Source organism: Osmerus eperlanus, unplaced genomic scaffold (assembly GCF_963692335.1).
Source record: "Osmerus eperlanus unplaced genomic scaffold, fOsmEpe2.1 SCAFFOLD_102, whole genome shotgun sequence".
In the NCBI taxonomy this organism is placed as follows: domain Eukaryota; kingdom Metazoa; phylum Chordata; class Actinopteri; order Osmeriformes; family Osmeridae; genus Osmerus; species Osmerus eperlanus.
Genome location: NW_026911117.1, coordinates 5,205 through 21,638, shown reverse-complemented (window position 1 = coordinate 21,638; position 16,434 = coordinate 5,205). Strand labels below are relative to the sequence as shown.

The 16,434-nt window shown below is 48.2% G+C and overlaps 1 protein-coding gene across 1 annotated transcript; it reads right to left on the bottom strand.

The window, feature by feature from the left end:
* Window positions 1–2,411: 2,411 nt before the first annotated feature.
* LOC134015639 (protein kinase C-binding protein NELL1-like) lies at window positions 2,412–15,906 on the bottom strand. The gene is made up of 5 exons (XM_062455214.1): window positions 15,758–15,906; window positions 11,725–11,918; window positions 8,780–8,956; window positions 3,252–3,476; window positions 2,412–3,167 (listed from the first exon to the last, which is right to left on the bottom strand). Exons 1-5 carry the CDS (start codon window positions 15,888–15,890, stop codon window positions 3,117–3,119), a joined length of 780 nt encoding a protein of 259 aa, XP_062311198.1. The 5' UTR covers window positions 15,891–15,906; the 3' UTR covers window positions 2,412–3,116.
* Between the last annotated feature and the right edge of the window lie 528 nt (window positions 15,907–16,434).

The following is a 16,434-nucleotide window of genomic DNA, read 5'->3' as shown; positions in this document are numbered from 1 at the left end:
TCCTGTCTCCTGCACTGTATAGAGGGCCGGTCCTTTAACTCATCAGGAATCCAAGATATAGAAGCTGTTCTGCCGTGACCCAGGCATGTGCTCTCCTTGGTGTGTGCGTGCTGTTTACGTGTCCCGGCGCTTATCTCCTTCCAGGACAAGCGGACCGACAGCCTTTTAAGATGCCGTCTCAGATCTCTGTCTCTCCTCCTCTCCGGGAGGGAGGAGTGCCGTCTCGTCTCAGGGACGCTGGATTACTTGACAGGAGGAGGCGTTGCTCTGAGTGTGTGAATAATCTAAACACGTCCAGCTTGCCTGCTTTTAGACAATGAAACAGTGACTTTGATATCAGAAGAGGAGAAATATGAAGAGGAGGGTGAGGAGGATAAAGTTGCAGAGTTTTGATTCGGGGGCGTGGATCTGATCTCTGTTCCAGGATGCGAGGGGTTCGGCTGCCAAGCCCTCAGCGAACAATTCCTCCTTTCCCTGAGCTGTATTGATATCACAGCAACTAAACTAGTTACACAAATGTTCTTAGTTAGTCATCGTCTGTGTTTAGTCTGTGTTGCGTAAACCCGTCATTTACTGTCCTGGGGCGTGGGTTTAGAACGTAAGCCTTCTCAGAGAGAACACGCGTTCTGATCACACAAACAGACACTTTGAAGCCAAACGTTCACACAGCCAAAGTAAACAACTAAAATATTTATTAACGGAAGAATTTACAACACGACAAGTCTTCAAGCCAAATGACACTTAACCCTTTGAGTACATTAAGGTTGTCGAGGCTGAATCCAAGAATTAACGCTGGGTTGGGACATGCCCCCCCCCCAACCCCCGCCCTCCGCACCCCCCCAGAAACATGAACACGCACGTCAAGGTTCAAGAGATCCACAACCAAATCTTTTTATTCTAAAGTGAGACATCAAAGGAAAACACAAGGGTTTGTTCTTTTAGTTTAGTTCTAGTATGAATGAAATCAAGAAGAACATTACATTTGATTTAAACAATGTTTTTGTGTGTTTTTATTTTTAATATTTTTAATTTATTTTTTACAATTGTACAGTTCCTGTTTCTGCGGTGGTTTCTATGGAGACGGAGACGATGAGTTGACGTGGTGATTAGTGAGGTGACCAGTGTGTCTGTTAGCTGTACAGCATCCCAAGGTACAGCGCTGGTCTGGGGTCAGTTAGACAGCCCTCCTGTCTCCAGCAGGTAAGCTGAGGCCAGCCGTACGGCTTCAACAGCCCCACAGATACTAAGAGGGTTAAGGCAAGAATAGAAAAAGAAAAAACGTCTCGTAAAAACAATAGAAATGTAGTTTCTCTGACAGCAGACAGGAATGCTGGAGGAAGGTGTTGGTGAGAAGCTGTTTGCTCCACTTCACACCATATTTACAGTAAAACAACCAGAGAGAAAGTAAATCATTCACTTAAATTAATACGTGTAGCTATGATTATACCGCTGATTTAAAAAAACGGTATAACTTGATCATAAGGTCAGTATGTAACAACATTTACACACACTCAGAAATCGGATTTTACAGTTATTTCATATCAAATTGATCAATAGAGTAATCTCAAAGCATTAGTTACTTGTTTACATGTTTACTCCCAACACTTTATTGTACAGTCCTCCATTTCACAAGTTCATTCTGCTGTCGAAACACTGACCTGGTCTGACCAGCCTGTGCTGTAACCTTAGAGACAACAGCACTGTGCCAGAAGGAACAGGTTCAAACCAGATGGTCACATATACGAGTAGCACTTTACACAAAGGTTCCAGTAACTACATATCCTCCAGTAGCAACACTGTATGTACATGGGACCTGCTATGCAGTTACACTTCATTACTGTAAAGTGTCGACTATCATTTCCGTCTGATATGAAGTTCAGCTCTGGACTCCTGTGGACAGGCCATGCAGGAACCATTTACAAGATGTCCATTTGAGCATGTTTTTCACAGTTGGTATATTCATTTTTACAAGAGTCTAGCACTATCGCTTCTTGTGATACTGCAGTGTTCTTTACATATCAAATGTTGCAGTGAGACACAGACAAAAAGAATCCACTCAGTGCAAAGAAACAACGATATTGAGACAGTGTGGTGAGACTGTCTGTGAACCAAGATCTACTTCCTGTTTTTGAGCTGCTATTTCTAATCCCCTTCACTTCCTGTTTCACCCTTCATCCCACCTACATCTCCCTCTCTCATCCCCCCTCCCTCTCTCTCTCTCATCCCCCCTCCCTCTCTCTCTCTAATCCTCCCTCCATCTCCTGTTTTCTCTTTCCCCTCGCCCTCCCTTTTTTTATTCCTTTCTGTCTTTCTTTCTCCCCAAACCTATCCTTCTCTCAATCCCTCCCTCTCTCCACCCACCTCTTTCACTCTTTTTATTCCATCTTTCTACCGTCTACCCCTGTCTCTCTCCCCTCCTCCCCTCACTCTCTCTCCCCTCCTCCCCTCACACTCTCTCCCCTCCTCCCCTCACACTCTCTCTCCCCTCCTCCCCTCACACTCTCTCTCATCCAAGCGTACGCTAACGAGGCAGCAGAGTACGGAGGTATCTTGTCCTTTGTGCGACGCGGTGTGCGTGAGGAACAAAGGATCAGAGGAGGAGGGCTAGACCGCAATCACAAACAATCAAAGATGGCCGCTGCTCTCTACACCGCCTCTTCCCCCCTTCCCCAAACACTACCCAGGCTGCATCTGTGCCTGCTGCTGCCTGCGACAGGAAGCCAGAGTGCTGGAGCAGGAAGCCAGAGTGCTGGAGGGTCTAGCGGTTCTGGACCGAGGAGGATGGGGATCTTGAGGGTGAGGAGAGAGAAGGGTCCACCTTGCTACAAGCCTCTGCTCCCCTCGAAACACCACGGCTCCACGGTCTAGTAACAGGCTCATGGGGTCTTTAAGCTGTGTGTGTAGGTGTGTGTGTGTGTGTGTTGGGCTGTCTGTAGGTGTGTGTGTGTGATCAAAGAGTCCTCAAATGGAATGAGTGCTGCAGTCTAGGAGAGGAGTGGTGGAGTGATTGAAGGAGGAGAGGAAGAGAAAAGAGGAGAAGAAGAAAAGAGAGGAAAAGGTCTTCAGAGGAGAGGAGGTCTTTAGAGGAGAGGAGGTCTTCAGAGGAGAGGAGGTCTTTAGTTGTTGTGAAGACAGTCCAGTTCCACAGAGCAGCACACACTCCCATTCTGACCAGAGACAGAGAGGACGGTTACCTTGGTTACATGAGTATGTCTACATGCATGTGTACATGTATGTGTATGTGTCTCTACCTTGCAGGTGCAGGTGGTGCAGGGGGAGGAGGGGACCCTCCAGGTGGCTCCGCTGAGGCGCGTGGTGCCCTGCAGGTCCTGACAGGTCAGGGTGATGTCGTATGAGAGGCTGTCAGCCAAGCAGGGGTCTGTCACACAGCGAGGACAGCACTCTCCCTCCGCCACTGAGGAGAAGTCACACGGCAGCACCGGACATGCCAGGGGCCAGCAGTCCACCTCCCCCTCCTGAGGAGACCAGAGGGGTCATGGAGCAAGCACACACACACACAGGCAGAAATACAAGCATTTTTTGTTGTTGTGTTGTTGTGTTGCTTAACATGTTTTTAATGTGTGTCTATATGTGCTGTACAACAACCTCTCAGAGGACAATAAAGGTTTTGAAGTCTAAGTCATCAGATTGCATCTGTAACTACTTCTCATGTAGAAAACACATCCTCATATGTCCTGTTCAGCTTTAGAGACTGTTAGACAACACTTCCAGACAGCATCCTGGAATCAGAGTTGTGTGTGTTTCTGTCTGTTAGCAGTGAGGAGTGGTGTGTGTGTGTAACAGGAGCTATAAGGAAGGCCAGCTGATCCAATTATGAGTGTTGGTGTTGACCTGCTGGGCTGGGCTGTGTGTTGCCACGGCAGCCCAGCAGCTGTAATTTAGAAGCTGTCAGCTGATTATCAGACCTGTCACCACAGCAACCACACAACCACAGTTATCTAAGACCAGACCCAAGCCCAAGACTAAACTAGGCTAGATCAGGTTAGACCACACCAGACAACACCAGGCCTGAACAAACAGTCTGTTTTGATGGATTTGAAGAAGTTATCAATAAAACAAATTATTAACATAAGGGTGAATTTGCACCTGTGGCACATATTTCATGTGTCCATAAATAAGTGCCACATTGCCCTGTGGACTTGGTCTGTTCCACACACGAGGAAGACACTAGAACATGTTACCATGTGCAAAGGCAACTTAATATCTTCAAAAATGATTGAAATAAAGGAAAAGTAATTCATTGCTAACGCTAAAATAATGCTTTACACATCCGCCGGTCAAAAACTTTTACTCTGATTCAATCACAAGTTCATATGAAGACTCTTGACAATGTTTAGTACACAAATCTGAGAAAAAGTTGGATGTAAGATGAAAAGTAGATTTATTATGAATATTATAAATGTGCATGCTTGGCTAATTGCTATGGCTTCTTCTAAATCCTCTCTCCCATGCTCCACAGCAAACGCTGCACATTCTCACAGCCTCATCCTGCCCCTTGACAAACGCGCAAGCTTGGCGAGACGCACACACATCCTTTCTGGAAATTGTGGGCTGACCAAGCCCCCACCCTCACTCCTTGGTTTCAGCATAGGCCCTTGTGGACCTTGTGTCATTGCATTCCCGATTTGTATGCAATGGTAAAAAGTTCAAAAAGTCCTGAAAATCACAAATTTCAGACCGAGTGGACTGACAAGTATGCCTTTGTGCTGCCGGTGGGGAGCACAAAACTGATGTGTTTAATCTTCATTGAGACGGTTGCCCTTGTCAAAAGTGGTAATGTGAAACTTGTGAGTGAGTGGACCTCTTGGGTTTCTAATTGAGTACCCCTGGGTTAGCATGTGTGTTTTAAGGTAAATTACCAAAAGGGTTAGCTTGTGTGTTTTGGGGTAAATGACCAAAGGGGTTAGCATGTGTGTTTTGGATTAAATGACCAAAGGGGTTTGCTTGTGTGTTTTGGATGAAATGACCAAAGGGGTTAGCATGTGTGTTTTGGGGTAAATGACCAAAGGGGTTAGCATGTGTGTTTTGGATGAAATGACCAAAGGGGTTAGCATCTGTGTTTTGGGGTAAATTACCAAAGGGGTTAGCATGTGTGTTTTGGGGGAAATGACCAAAGGGGTTAGCATGTGTGTTTTGGATGAAATTACCAAAGGGGTTAGCTTGTGTGTTTTGGATGAAATGACCAAAGGGGTTAGCATGTGTGTTTTGGATGAAATGACCAAAGGGGTTAGCATGTGTGTTTTGGATGAAATGACCAAAGGGGTTAGCATGTGTGTTTTGGATGAAATGACCAAAGGGGTTAGCATGTGTGTTTTGTGGGAAATGACCAAATGGGTTAGCATGTGTGTTTTGGGGGAAATGACCAAAGGGGTTAGCATGTGTGTTTTGGATGAAATTACCAAAGGGGTTAGCTTGTGTGTTTTGGATGAAATGACCAAAGGGGTTAGCATGTGTGTTTTGGATGAAATGACCAAAGGGGTTAGCATGTGTGTTTTGGATGAAATGACCAAAGGAGTTAGCATGTGTGTTTTGAATGAAATGACCAAAGGGGTCTGCATGTGTGTTTTGGATGAAATGGTAAGCATGTGTGTTTTGGGGTAAATGACCAAAGGGGTTAGCATGTGTGTTTTGGATGAAATGACCAAAGGGGTTAGCTTGTGTGTTTTGGATGAAATGACCGAAGGGGTTAGCATGTGTGTTTTGGATGAAATGGTAAGCATGTGTGTTTTGAAAGAAATGACCAAAGGGGTAAGCATGTGTGTTTTGGATGAAATGACCAAAGGGATTAGCATGTGTGTTTTGGATGAAATGACCAAAGGGGTTAGCATGTGTGTTTTGGATGAAATGGTAAGCATGTGTGTTTTGGATGAAATGGTAAGCATGTGTGTTTTAGGGTAAATGACCAAAGGGGTTAGCATGTGTGTTTTGGGGGAAATGACCTAAGGGGTTAGCGTGTGTGTTTTGGGGGAAATGACCAAAAGGATTATCATGTGTGTTTTGGATGAAATGACCAAAGGGATTAGCATGTGTGTTTTGGGGTAAATGACCAAAGGGGTTAGCATGTGTGTTTTGGGGTAAATGACCAAAGGGGTTAGCATGTGTGTTTTGGATGAAATGACCAAAGGGGTTTGCTTGTGTGTTTTGGATGAAATGACCAAAGGGGTTAGCATGTGTGTTTTGGGGGAAATTACCTAAGGGGTTAGCATGTGTGTTTTGGGGTAAATTACCAAAGGGGTTAGCATGTGTGTTTTGGATGAAATTACCAAAGGGGTTAGCATGTGTGTTTTGGATGAAATGGTAAGCATGTGTGTTTAGGGGTAAATGACTAAAGGGGTAAGCATGTGTGTTTTGGGGTAAATTACCAAAAGGGTTAGCTTGTGTGTTTTGGATGAAATGACCAAAAGGATTATCATGTGTGTTTTGGATGAAATGACCAAAGGGATTAGCATGTGTGTTTTGGATGAAATGGTAAGCATGTGTGTTTTGGGGTAAATGACCAAAGGGGTTAGCATGTGTGTTTTGGATGAAATGACCAAAGGGGTTTGCTTGTGTGTTTTGGATGAAATGACCAAAGGGGTTAGCATGTGTGTTTTGGGGGAAATGACCAAAGGGGTTAGCATGTGTGTTTTGGATGAAATTACCAAAGGGGTTAGCTTGTGTGTTTTGGATGAAATGACCAAAGGGGTTAGCATGTGTGTTTTGGATGAAATGACCAAAGGGGTTAGCATGTGTGTTTTGGATGAAATGACCAAAGGAGTTAGCATGTGTGTTTTGAATGAAATGACCAAAGGGGTCTGCATGTGTGTTTTGGATGAAATGGTAAGCATGTGTGTTTTGGGGTAAATGACCAAAGGGGTTAGCATGTGTGTTTTGGATGAAATGACCAAAGGGGTTAGCTTGTGTGTTTTGGATGAAATGACCGAAGGGGTTAGCATGTGTGTTTTGGATGAAATGGTAAGCATGTGTGTTTTGGAGGAAATTACCAAAGGGGTTAGCATGTGTGTTTTGGATGAAATGACCAAAGGGGTTAGCATGTGTGTTTTGGATGAAATGGTAAGCATGTGTGTTTTGGATGAAATGGTAAGCATGTGTGTTTTAGGGTAAATGACCAAAGGGGTTAGCATGTGTGTTTTGGGGGAAATGACCTAAGGGGTTAGCGTGTGTGTTTTGGGGTAAATGACCAAAGGGGTTAGCATGTGTGTTTTGGGGGAAATGACCAAAGGGGTTAGCATGTGTGTTTTGGGGTAAATGACCAAAGGGGTTAGCAGGTGTGTTTTGGGGGAAATGACCAAAGGGGTTAGCATGTGTGTTTTGGGGCAAATGACCAAAGGGGTTAGCATGTGTGTTTTGGAGGAAATGACCAAAGGGGTTAGCATGTGTGTTTTGGATGAAATGACCAAAGGGGTTAGCATGTGTGTTTTGGATGAAATGGTAAGCATGTGTGTTTTGGATGAAATGGTAAGCATGTGTGTTTTAGGGTAAATGACCAAAGGGGTTAGCATGTGTGTTTTGGGGGAAATGACCTAAGGGGTTAGCGTGTGTGTTTTGGGGTAAATGACCAAAGGGGTTAGCATGTGTGTTTTGGGGGAAATGACCAAAGGGGTTAGCATGTGTGTTTTGGGGTAAATGACCAAAGGGGTTAGCAGGTGTGTTTTGGGGGAAATGACCAAAGGGGTTAGCATGTGTGTTTGGGGGCAAATGACCAAAGGGGTTAGCATGTGTGTTTTGGGGGAAATGACCAAAGGGGTTAGCATGTGTGTTTTGGATGAAATTACCAAAGGGGTTAGCATGTGTGTTTTGGATGAAATGGTAAGCATGTGTGTTTAGGGGTAAATGACTAAAGGGGTAAGCATGTGTGTTTTGGGGTAAATTACCAAAAGGGTTAGCTTGTGTGTTTTGGATGAAATGACCAAAAGGATTATCATGTGTGTTTTGGATGAAATGGTAAGCATGTGTGTTTTGAATGAAATGACCAAAGGGGTCTGCATGTGTGTTTTGGATGAAATGGTAAGCATGTGTGTTTTGGGGTAAATGACCAAAGGGGTTAGCATGTGTGTTTTGGATGAAATGACCAAAGGGGTTAGCTTGTGTGTTTTGGATGAAATGACCGAAGGGGTTAGCATGTGTGTTTTGGATGAAATGGTAAGCATGTGTGTTTTGGAGGAAATGACCAAAGGGGTTAGCATGTGTGTTTTGGATGAAATGACCAAAGGGGTTAGGATGTGTGTTTTGGATGAAATGGTAAGCATGTGTGTTTTGGATGAAATGGTAAGCATGTGTGTTTTAGGGTAAATGACCAAAGGGGTTAGCATGTGTGTTTTGGGGGAAATGACCTAAGGGGTTAGCGTGTGTGTTTTGGGGTAAATGACCAAAGGTGTTAGCATGTGTGTTTTGGGGGAAATGACCAAAGGGGTTAGCATGTGTGTTTTGGGGTAAATGACCAAAGGGGTTAGCAGGTGTGTTTTGGGGGAAATGACCAAAGGGGTTAGCATGTGTGTTTTGGGGCAAATGACCAAAGGGGTTAGCATGTGTGTTTTGGGGGAAATGACCAAAGGGGTTAGCATGTGTGTTTTGGATGAAATGACCAAAAGTTGTTGTCCAATTCTTGATCTTCTACAATGTACATTTAAAAAATATTTTGCCATTTTGTGGAGGAACCCGCATCGCTGCTTGTAGCTATATTTAGTTTTGCTTTTGTCTTATTCAGCAGTGTACAACAGAGTAATACACTTCTGCTGCTGCTGGACTGTGTACTGACCAAGCACCGGCACTGCTGACAGCTGTAGACCCAGGAGTCTCCGCTGTGGTAGAGCGTGCGTCCGCTCTGGTGGAGACACTGACTGCTCTGCCTTGTGTCACACTCCGCGCAGCAGAACAGGTCCACGCCCGCATCCGTACAGTCACACTCTTTCCTCCTGCAGAAGATCTGGCCGTCCTTGAACACACACACGCACAGCTAGGTTACACACCAGCACACGCACAGCTAGGGTTACACACCAGCACACGCACAGCTAGGGTTACATACCAGCACACGCACAGCTAGGGTTACACACCAGCACACGCACAGCTAGGTTACACACCAGCACATGCACAGCTAGGGTTACACACCAGCACACGCACAGCTAGGTTACATACCAGCACACGCACAGCTAGGGTTACACACCAGCACACGCACAGCTAGGTTACACACCAGCACACGCACAGCTAGGGTTACACACCAGCACACGCACAGCTAGGGTTACATACCAGCACACGCACAGCTAGGTTACACACCAGCACACGCACAGCTAGGTTACACACCAGCACACGCACAGCTAGGGTTACACACCAGCACACGCACAGCTAGGGTTACATACCAGCACACGCACAGCTAGGGTTACACACCAGCACACGCACAGCTAGTTTACACACCAGCACACGCACAGCTAGGGTTACACACCAGCACACGCACAGCTAGGGTTACATACCAGCACACGCACAGCTTGGTTATACATGGTTTATACCGGAGTTATATATGTGTTATAGATGTGTTATAGATGGGTTATAACCCAGGTGTAACATAGCTATAACCCATTTATAACCATCTAAAATCCATCTAAAAATCCATCTCTAACCCAGGTATAACCCATCTATAACCCAGGTATAACTATCTATAACACATCTGTAACACATCTATAACCCAGGTATTACCCATCTATAACCCAGGTATAAACCATCTATAACCCCTTTATAACACACTTATAACCATCTATACCCCATCTGTAACCCATCTATAACCCAGCACATGTATGGGGGGGTACGGCCAGTGGGTTAGGGTTAGGGGGTACGGCCAGTGGGTTAGGGTTAGGGGGTACGGCCAGTGGGTTAGGGAGTACGGCCTGTGGGTTAGGGGGTACGGCCAGTGGGTTAGGGGGTACGGCCAGTGGGTTAGGGTTAGGGGGTACGGCCAGTGGGTTAGGGGGTACGGCAAGTGGGTTAGGGGGTACGGCCAGTGGGTTAGGGGGTACGGCCAGTGGGTTAGGGGGTACGGCCAGTGGGTTAGGGGGTACGGCAAGTGGGTTAGGGGGTACGGCCCGTGGGTTTTTAACAAACTGGGAAGCTTTACCTGTGCATGTTGCTGGGTACGTGTGTGAGTGTGTGTGAGTGTGTCTGTGTGTCTGTGTGTGTGTGTGTGTACCTTGCAGCTGCAGATAGAGCAGTGTGTGTGTGTGTGTACCTTGCAGCTGCAGATAGAGCAGTGTGTGTGTGTGTGTACCTTGCAGCTGCAGATAGAGCAGTGTGTGTGTGTGTGTACCTTGCAGCTGCAGATAGAGCAGTGTGTGTGTGTGTGTACCTTGCAGCTGCAGATAGAGCAGTGTGTGTGTGTGTGTGTACCTTGCAGCTGCAGATAGAGCAGTGTGTGTGTGTGTGTGTGTACCTTGCAGCTGCAGATAGAGCAGTGTGTGTGTGTGTACATTGCAGCTGCAGATAGAGCAGTGTGTGTGTGTGTGTGTACCTTGCAGCTGCAGATAGAGCAGTGTGTGTGTGTGTGTGTACCTTGCAGCTGCAGATAGAGCAGTGTGTGTGTGTGTGTGTGTACCTTGCAGCTGCAGATAGAGCAGTGTGTGTGTGTGTGTGTGTACCTTGCAGCTGCAGATAGAGCAGTGTGTGTGTGTGTGTGTACCTTGCAGCTGCAGATAGAGCAGTGTGTGTGTGTGTGTACCTTGCAGCTGCAGATAGAGCAGTGTGTGTGTGTGTGTGTACCTTGCAGCTGCAGATAGAGCAGTGTGTGTGTGTGTGTGTGTGTGTGTGTACCTTGCAGCTGCAGATAGAGCAGTGTGTGTGTGTGTGTGTGTGTACCTTGCAGCTGCAGATAGAGCAGTGTGTGTGTGTGTGTGTGTGTACCTTGCAGCTGCAGATAGAGCAGTGTGTGTGTGTGTGTGTGTACCTTGCAGCTGCAGATAGAGCAGTGTGTGTGTGTGTGTGTGTACCTTGCAGCTGCAGATAGAGCAGTGTGTGTGTGTGTGTGTACCTTGCAGCTGCAGATAGAGCAGTGTGTGTGTGTGTGTGTGTACCTTGCAGCTGCAGATAGAGCAGTGTGTGTGTGTGTGTGTGTACCTTGCAGCTGCAGATAGAGCAGTGTGTGTGTGTGTGTGTACCTTGCAGCTGCAGATAGAGCAGTGTGTGTGTGTGTGTGTACCTTGCAGCTGCAGATAGAGCAGTGTGTGTGTGTGTGTACCTTGCAGCTGCAGATAGAGCAGTGTGTGTGTGTGTGTGTGTACCTTGCAGCTGCAGATAGAGCAGTGTGTGTGTGTGTGTGTGTGTGTACCTTGCAGCTGCAGATAGAGCAGTGTGTGTGTGTGTGTGTGTGTGTGTACCTTGCAGCTGCAGATAGAGCAGTGTGTGTGTGTGTGTGTGTGTACCTTGCAGCTGCAGATAGAGCAGTGTGTGTGTGTGTGTGTGTACCTTGCAGCTGCAGATAGAGCAGTGTGTGTGTGTGTGTGTGTGTGTACCTTGCAGCTGCAGATAGAGCAGTGTGTGTGTGTGTGTGTACCTTGCAGCTGCAGATAGAGCAGTGTGTGTGTGTGTGTGTGTACCTTGCAGCTGCAGATAGAGCAGTGTGTGTGTGTGTGTGTGTACCTTGCAGCTGCAGATAGAGCAGTGTGTGTGTGTGTGTGTACCTTGCAGCTGCAGATAGAGCAGTGTGTGTGTGTGTGTGTGTACCTTGCAGCTGCAGATAGAGCAGCGGTCCTGGGAGGGGCTCCACTGCTGACCGCTAAGTCTGAGCCCGTCGCCAAGACGACAGTCTCCGCTACAGGACGAGCCGGAATCACACACACAGTCGAAGCCGCCGGGCAGGTTCACACACACACTCTCGTTCCAGCATGTGTGCGTGTGTGAGCTGCACTCGTCTACGTCTGAAACACACACAGAGATGAAGAAGTATTGACAGAGAAATCTATTATTAAAAACATTTTGGATTCCTCAGATTCTCACCAGAACCTTTACTTTTTCTGTAAATGTTACATTTTTATACTTCACTGGTCAGTTTGAAATAATCTTTCCTCCTCTCTTCCCCCTCTGTCTCTCCTCCGCCTCCTCTCTACCTCTCCCCCTTCCTCCCCCTCCTCTCCCCCCTCCTCCCCCTCCTCAGAGCTCCACAATGAGGAAAGGCTAAGAAAGCCATTAAGAAAGTGATTTTCCACCTTAACTTTTAATTGTGCTCCTCCCACTGAGATGAGAGGCTGGAGACACAAATACACACAGTATACACACACATACACAGTATACACTCGCACACACACACACACACACACAGTATACATACACGCACAGTATACACTCGCACACACACACACAGTATACACACACACAGACACACCAACACACACAGTATACAGACACCGTATACACATATACACACAGGCACAAAGTATACATACACACACATACAAACTCCCCACACGCATACACGCTGTATAGACACACACACACACACACAGACAGGCAGGCAGTGGTTTGACTTCAGTAACAGCCCTGCAAACACACACACAGTCACACTCTAATTGGCTTCTGCATCAACCCGCCCTGACGGACAAAGAGCTATGGACACAATTTATAGTACATGTGACACGCTATTTGCATAAACTAAATGAAAGCGTTGTCGTGGAGACAGACATAACTCTGCTAGCCTCTGATTAATGGTTGTCATGGCGGAAAGTCTGAGCATTCTACTGGCGACTGTAGCTACAGCACACAGCAAGCTTTTACACACACACAAACACACACACACACATAGGGAAGTGCATGCCTACGAACACAAACACGTATTTATATAAGTATATGCCAATGCCCACACACACGCACACACACACACACACACACACACACACACACATACATACATACATAAGGCTGACAGTGTCTTTGGGAGACAGGTGTGGATAATTACACAGTGCCACTCTTCTGTATTTCTCCAGGCAGCCATATGGAAAGGTCATGTACATCACAGCGAGACAAAACACACACACACCCTCTCTCCACACACACACACACACACACACACACACACACACAAACACACACACACACACACACACACACCCTCTCTCCACACACACACACACACACTTCCACAAGACAGTTTGAGTTTGCATGCAGTGTATTATCCTAATCTTTATGCACAATCTGTTTATTAAAACCATCTTTCCCTGAAGCGCTGGATAAATCATCTGTGTTCAGATAGAGGCCTGCTGCTGTACTGCAGAGAGGGAGGGAGGGTGGAAGAGGGGGAGAGAGGGTGGAAGAGGGGGAGAGAGGGAGGGAGGGGGGGGAGACAGGGAGGGGGGAGACAGGGAGGGGGGAGACAGGGAGGGAGGGGGGGGTGGAGGTGCAGGCCTCAACCCTTAAGAAACACACCAGCCTCTATCAGCCTCCATCCTAACACATCCTCTATCAGCCTCCATCCTAACACAGCCTCTATCAGCCTCCATCCTAACACAGCCTCTATCAGCCTCCATCCTAACACAGCCTCTATCAGCCTCCATCCTAACACAGCCTCTATCAGCCTCCATCCTAACACAGCCTCTATCAGCCTCCATCCTAACACAGCCTCTATCAGCCTCCATCCTAACACAGCCTCTATCAGCCTCCATCCTAACACAGCCTCTATCAGCCTCCATCCTAACACAGCCTCTATCAGCCTCCATCCTAACACAGCCTCTATCCCCAGCCTCTCCGTCTCCTGCTGTCTCTGATGAAGACTAGCTCCCAGCAGAGACAGCAGGTAAAAGAGAGACACACAGCACACGTGCGTGGCAGAAGAGAGACACACAGCACACGTGCGTGGCAGAAGAGAGACACAGCACACGTGCGTGGCAGAAGAGAGACACACAGCACACGTGCGTGGCAGAAGAGAGACACACAGCACACGTGCGTGGCAGAAGAGAGACACACAGCACACGTGCGTGGCAGAAGAGAGACACACAGCACACGTGCGTGGCAGAAGAGAGACACACAGCACACGTGCGTGGCAGCATCCAGTAAAGCCTCTCCACCAGGAGTCTGAGGTTACCATGAAACCATCATTATCATCGTTTTATCATTTCAACACTCCGGCCTGACTCTAAGCTCAACAGCAACACTGTGAAAACAACTAACCCTTCCTGTCTTCTGTCCTCCCCTGCTTCTTCCCCCTCTCTCCTCCTCCCCTCTATCCTCCTCCCCTCTCTTCTGTCCTCCTCTCTCCTCCTCCCCTCTCTTCTGTCCTCCTCTCCTCCTCTCTCCTCCTCCCCTCTCTTCTGTCCTCCTCTCTCCTCCTCCCCTCCCCTCTCTCCTCCTCCCCTCCCCCCTCCTCCCCCCCTCCCCCCTCCTCCCCTCCCCTCTCTCCTCCTCCCCTCCCCTCTCTCCTCCTCCCTTCTCCTCCTCCCCTCCCCTCTCTCCTCCTCCTCCTCCTGCCATCCCCTCTCTCCTCCTCTCTCTTCCTCCCCTCTCTCCTCCTCCCCTCCCCTCTCTCCTCCTCCCTTCTCCTCTCCTCTCCTCTCCTCAAGAGGGATTCAAAAGAGCTTGTCAGCTCACTGCACACTGTCACAGTAGACACACACACACACACAAACTCTCAAACACACACACGCTCACACACCACTAGCACCATCACCATCAGATGAGCGTGCAGAGCCAGACTGAGGTAACTGGTGTGTGTGTGCTGAGGACGGCTGGAGAGGCAGTCTCCTGCTGGGCCTGTTGACCCCATGCTGCTCCCTGTCAGACACACTCCAGAACACACCGCTCTCTCCTCACCAAACACCACTTCCTGTCTCTGGAGCAACTTCCTGTCTCTAGGAGTTGCAGGGAGGTGATGATAATACTGTGTGTGTGTGTGTGAAGAGGGAGAGAGGAGGGAGGGGATAGAGGGAGAGAGGAGAGAGGGTAGAGAGAGAAAGGGAGAGAGGGAGGAGAGAGGGAGGGAGGGAGGAAGGCAGGAGGGAGGAGAAATGGAAGAGAGGGAGGGAGTAAGGAGAGAGGGAGGGAGGGAGGAGGGAGAGAGGGAGGGAGGGAGGAGGGAGAGAGGGAGGGAGGGAGGAGGGAGAGAGGGCGGAAGGGAGGAAAAATGGGAGAGAGGGAAGGAGAGAGGGAGGAGGGCGGGAGGGAGGAGAAAATGGAAGAGAGGGAGGGAGAGAGGGAGGAGGGTGGGAGGGAGGAGAGAGGGAGGGAGGGAGGAGGGCGGGAAGGAGGAGAAATGGAAGAGAGGGAGGAGGGCGGGAGGGAGTATGTGACCAGTTGTTTGAGTCTCCTGCTGTTCATTTCTCTCTCTCTCTCTCTCTCTCAATCTCTCTCTCTCTCTCTCTCTCTCTCTCTCTCTCTCTCTCCCTCCCTCTCTCTCCACCTCTCTCTCTCTCTCTCTCTCTCTCAATCTCTCTCTCTCAATCTCTCTCCCCCTCTCTCTCTCTCTCCCTCTCTCTCCCCCTCTCTCTCTCTCCCCCCTCTCTCTCTCTCCCCCTCTCTCTCTCTCTCTCTCTCTCTCTCTCTCTCCCCCCTCTCTCTCTCTCCCCCTCTCTCTCTCTCTCTCCCTCCCTCTCTCTCCACCTCTCTCTCTCAACAGATGGGAGCTCGTCCCATGCTAGCAGCTGGTGACAGTGTGGGTGTAAAAGTGTAATACATAAATAGCTTGTGTGAGCAGACTGTTCAAATGTAGGACTGGGTTAAGACTGAGGTGTGTGTGGGTGTTCATGTGAGTGTGTGTGTCATCAACACTCACCAATGCAGGAACTCCCATCAAGCAGGTAGGAGCCATTGTCATGGAAACCGCGTCTGCACTCACAGTGGTACCACCCCAGGCAGGTTGATGCAGTGAGAGTGGAGATGGCACTGAACCAGACCATCACACTCATCTACGTCTGCACGCACACACACACAATTCACACACAGAAATACACATTCACACACAGAAATACACACACACACATTCACACACACACATACACAGACACACACACACACACACACAGGGAGACACACAGAGGCACAATAAAAGAGAATATTAGTTTCAAGTCTTTTTCAGGGTCTTTTTCAGGGTTTCAGGGCCTTTTGAATACACCTCAAAGGAGTTTTTCTTTCACATTATTGTATCTCTCTCTGCATGTCTTTGTCCTGGTGCCTCTCCAGGGTGCTACAGCTGAGATGAGGAGAGCACCACCACACAGGAGGAGAACCACAGCTGAGATGAGTAGAACCACTCTCCAGGGTGCTACAGCTGAGATGAGGAGAGCACCACCACACAGGAGGAGAACCACAGCTGAGATGAGAACCACAGCTGAGATGAGGAGAACCACAGCTGGGAGGAGGAGAACCACAGCTGAGATGAGGAGAACCACAGCTGGGAGGAGGAGAACCACAGCTGAGATGAGGAGAACCACAGCTGAGATGAGGAGAACC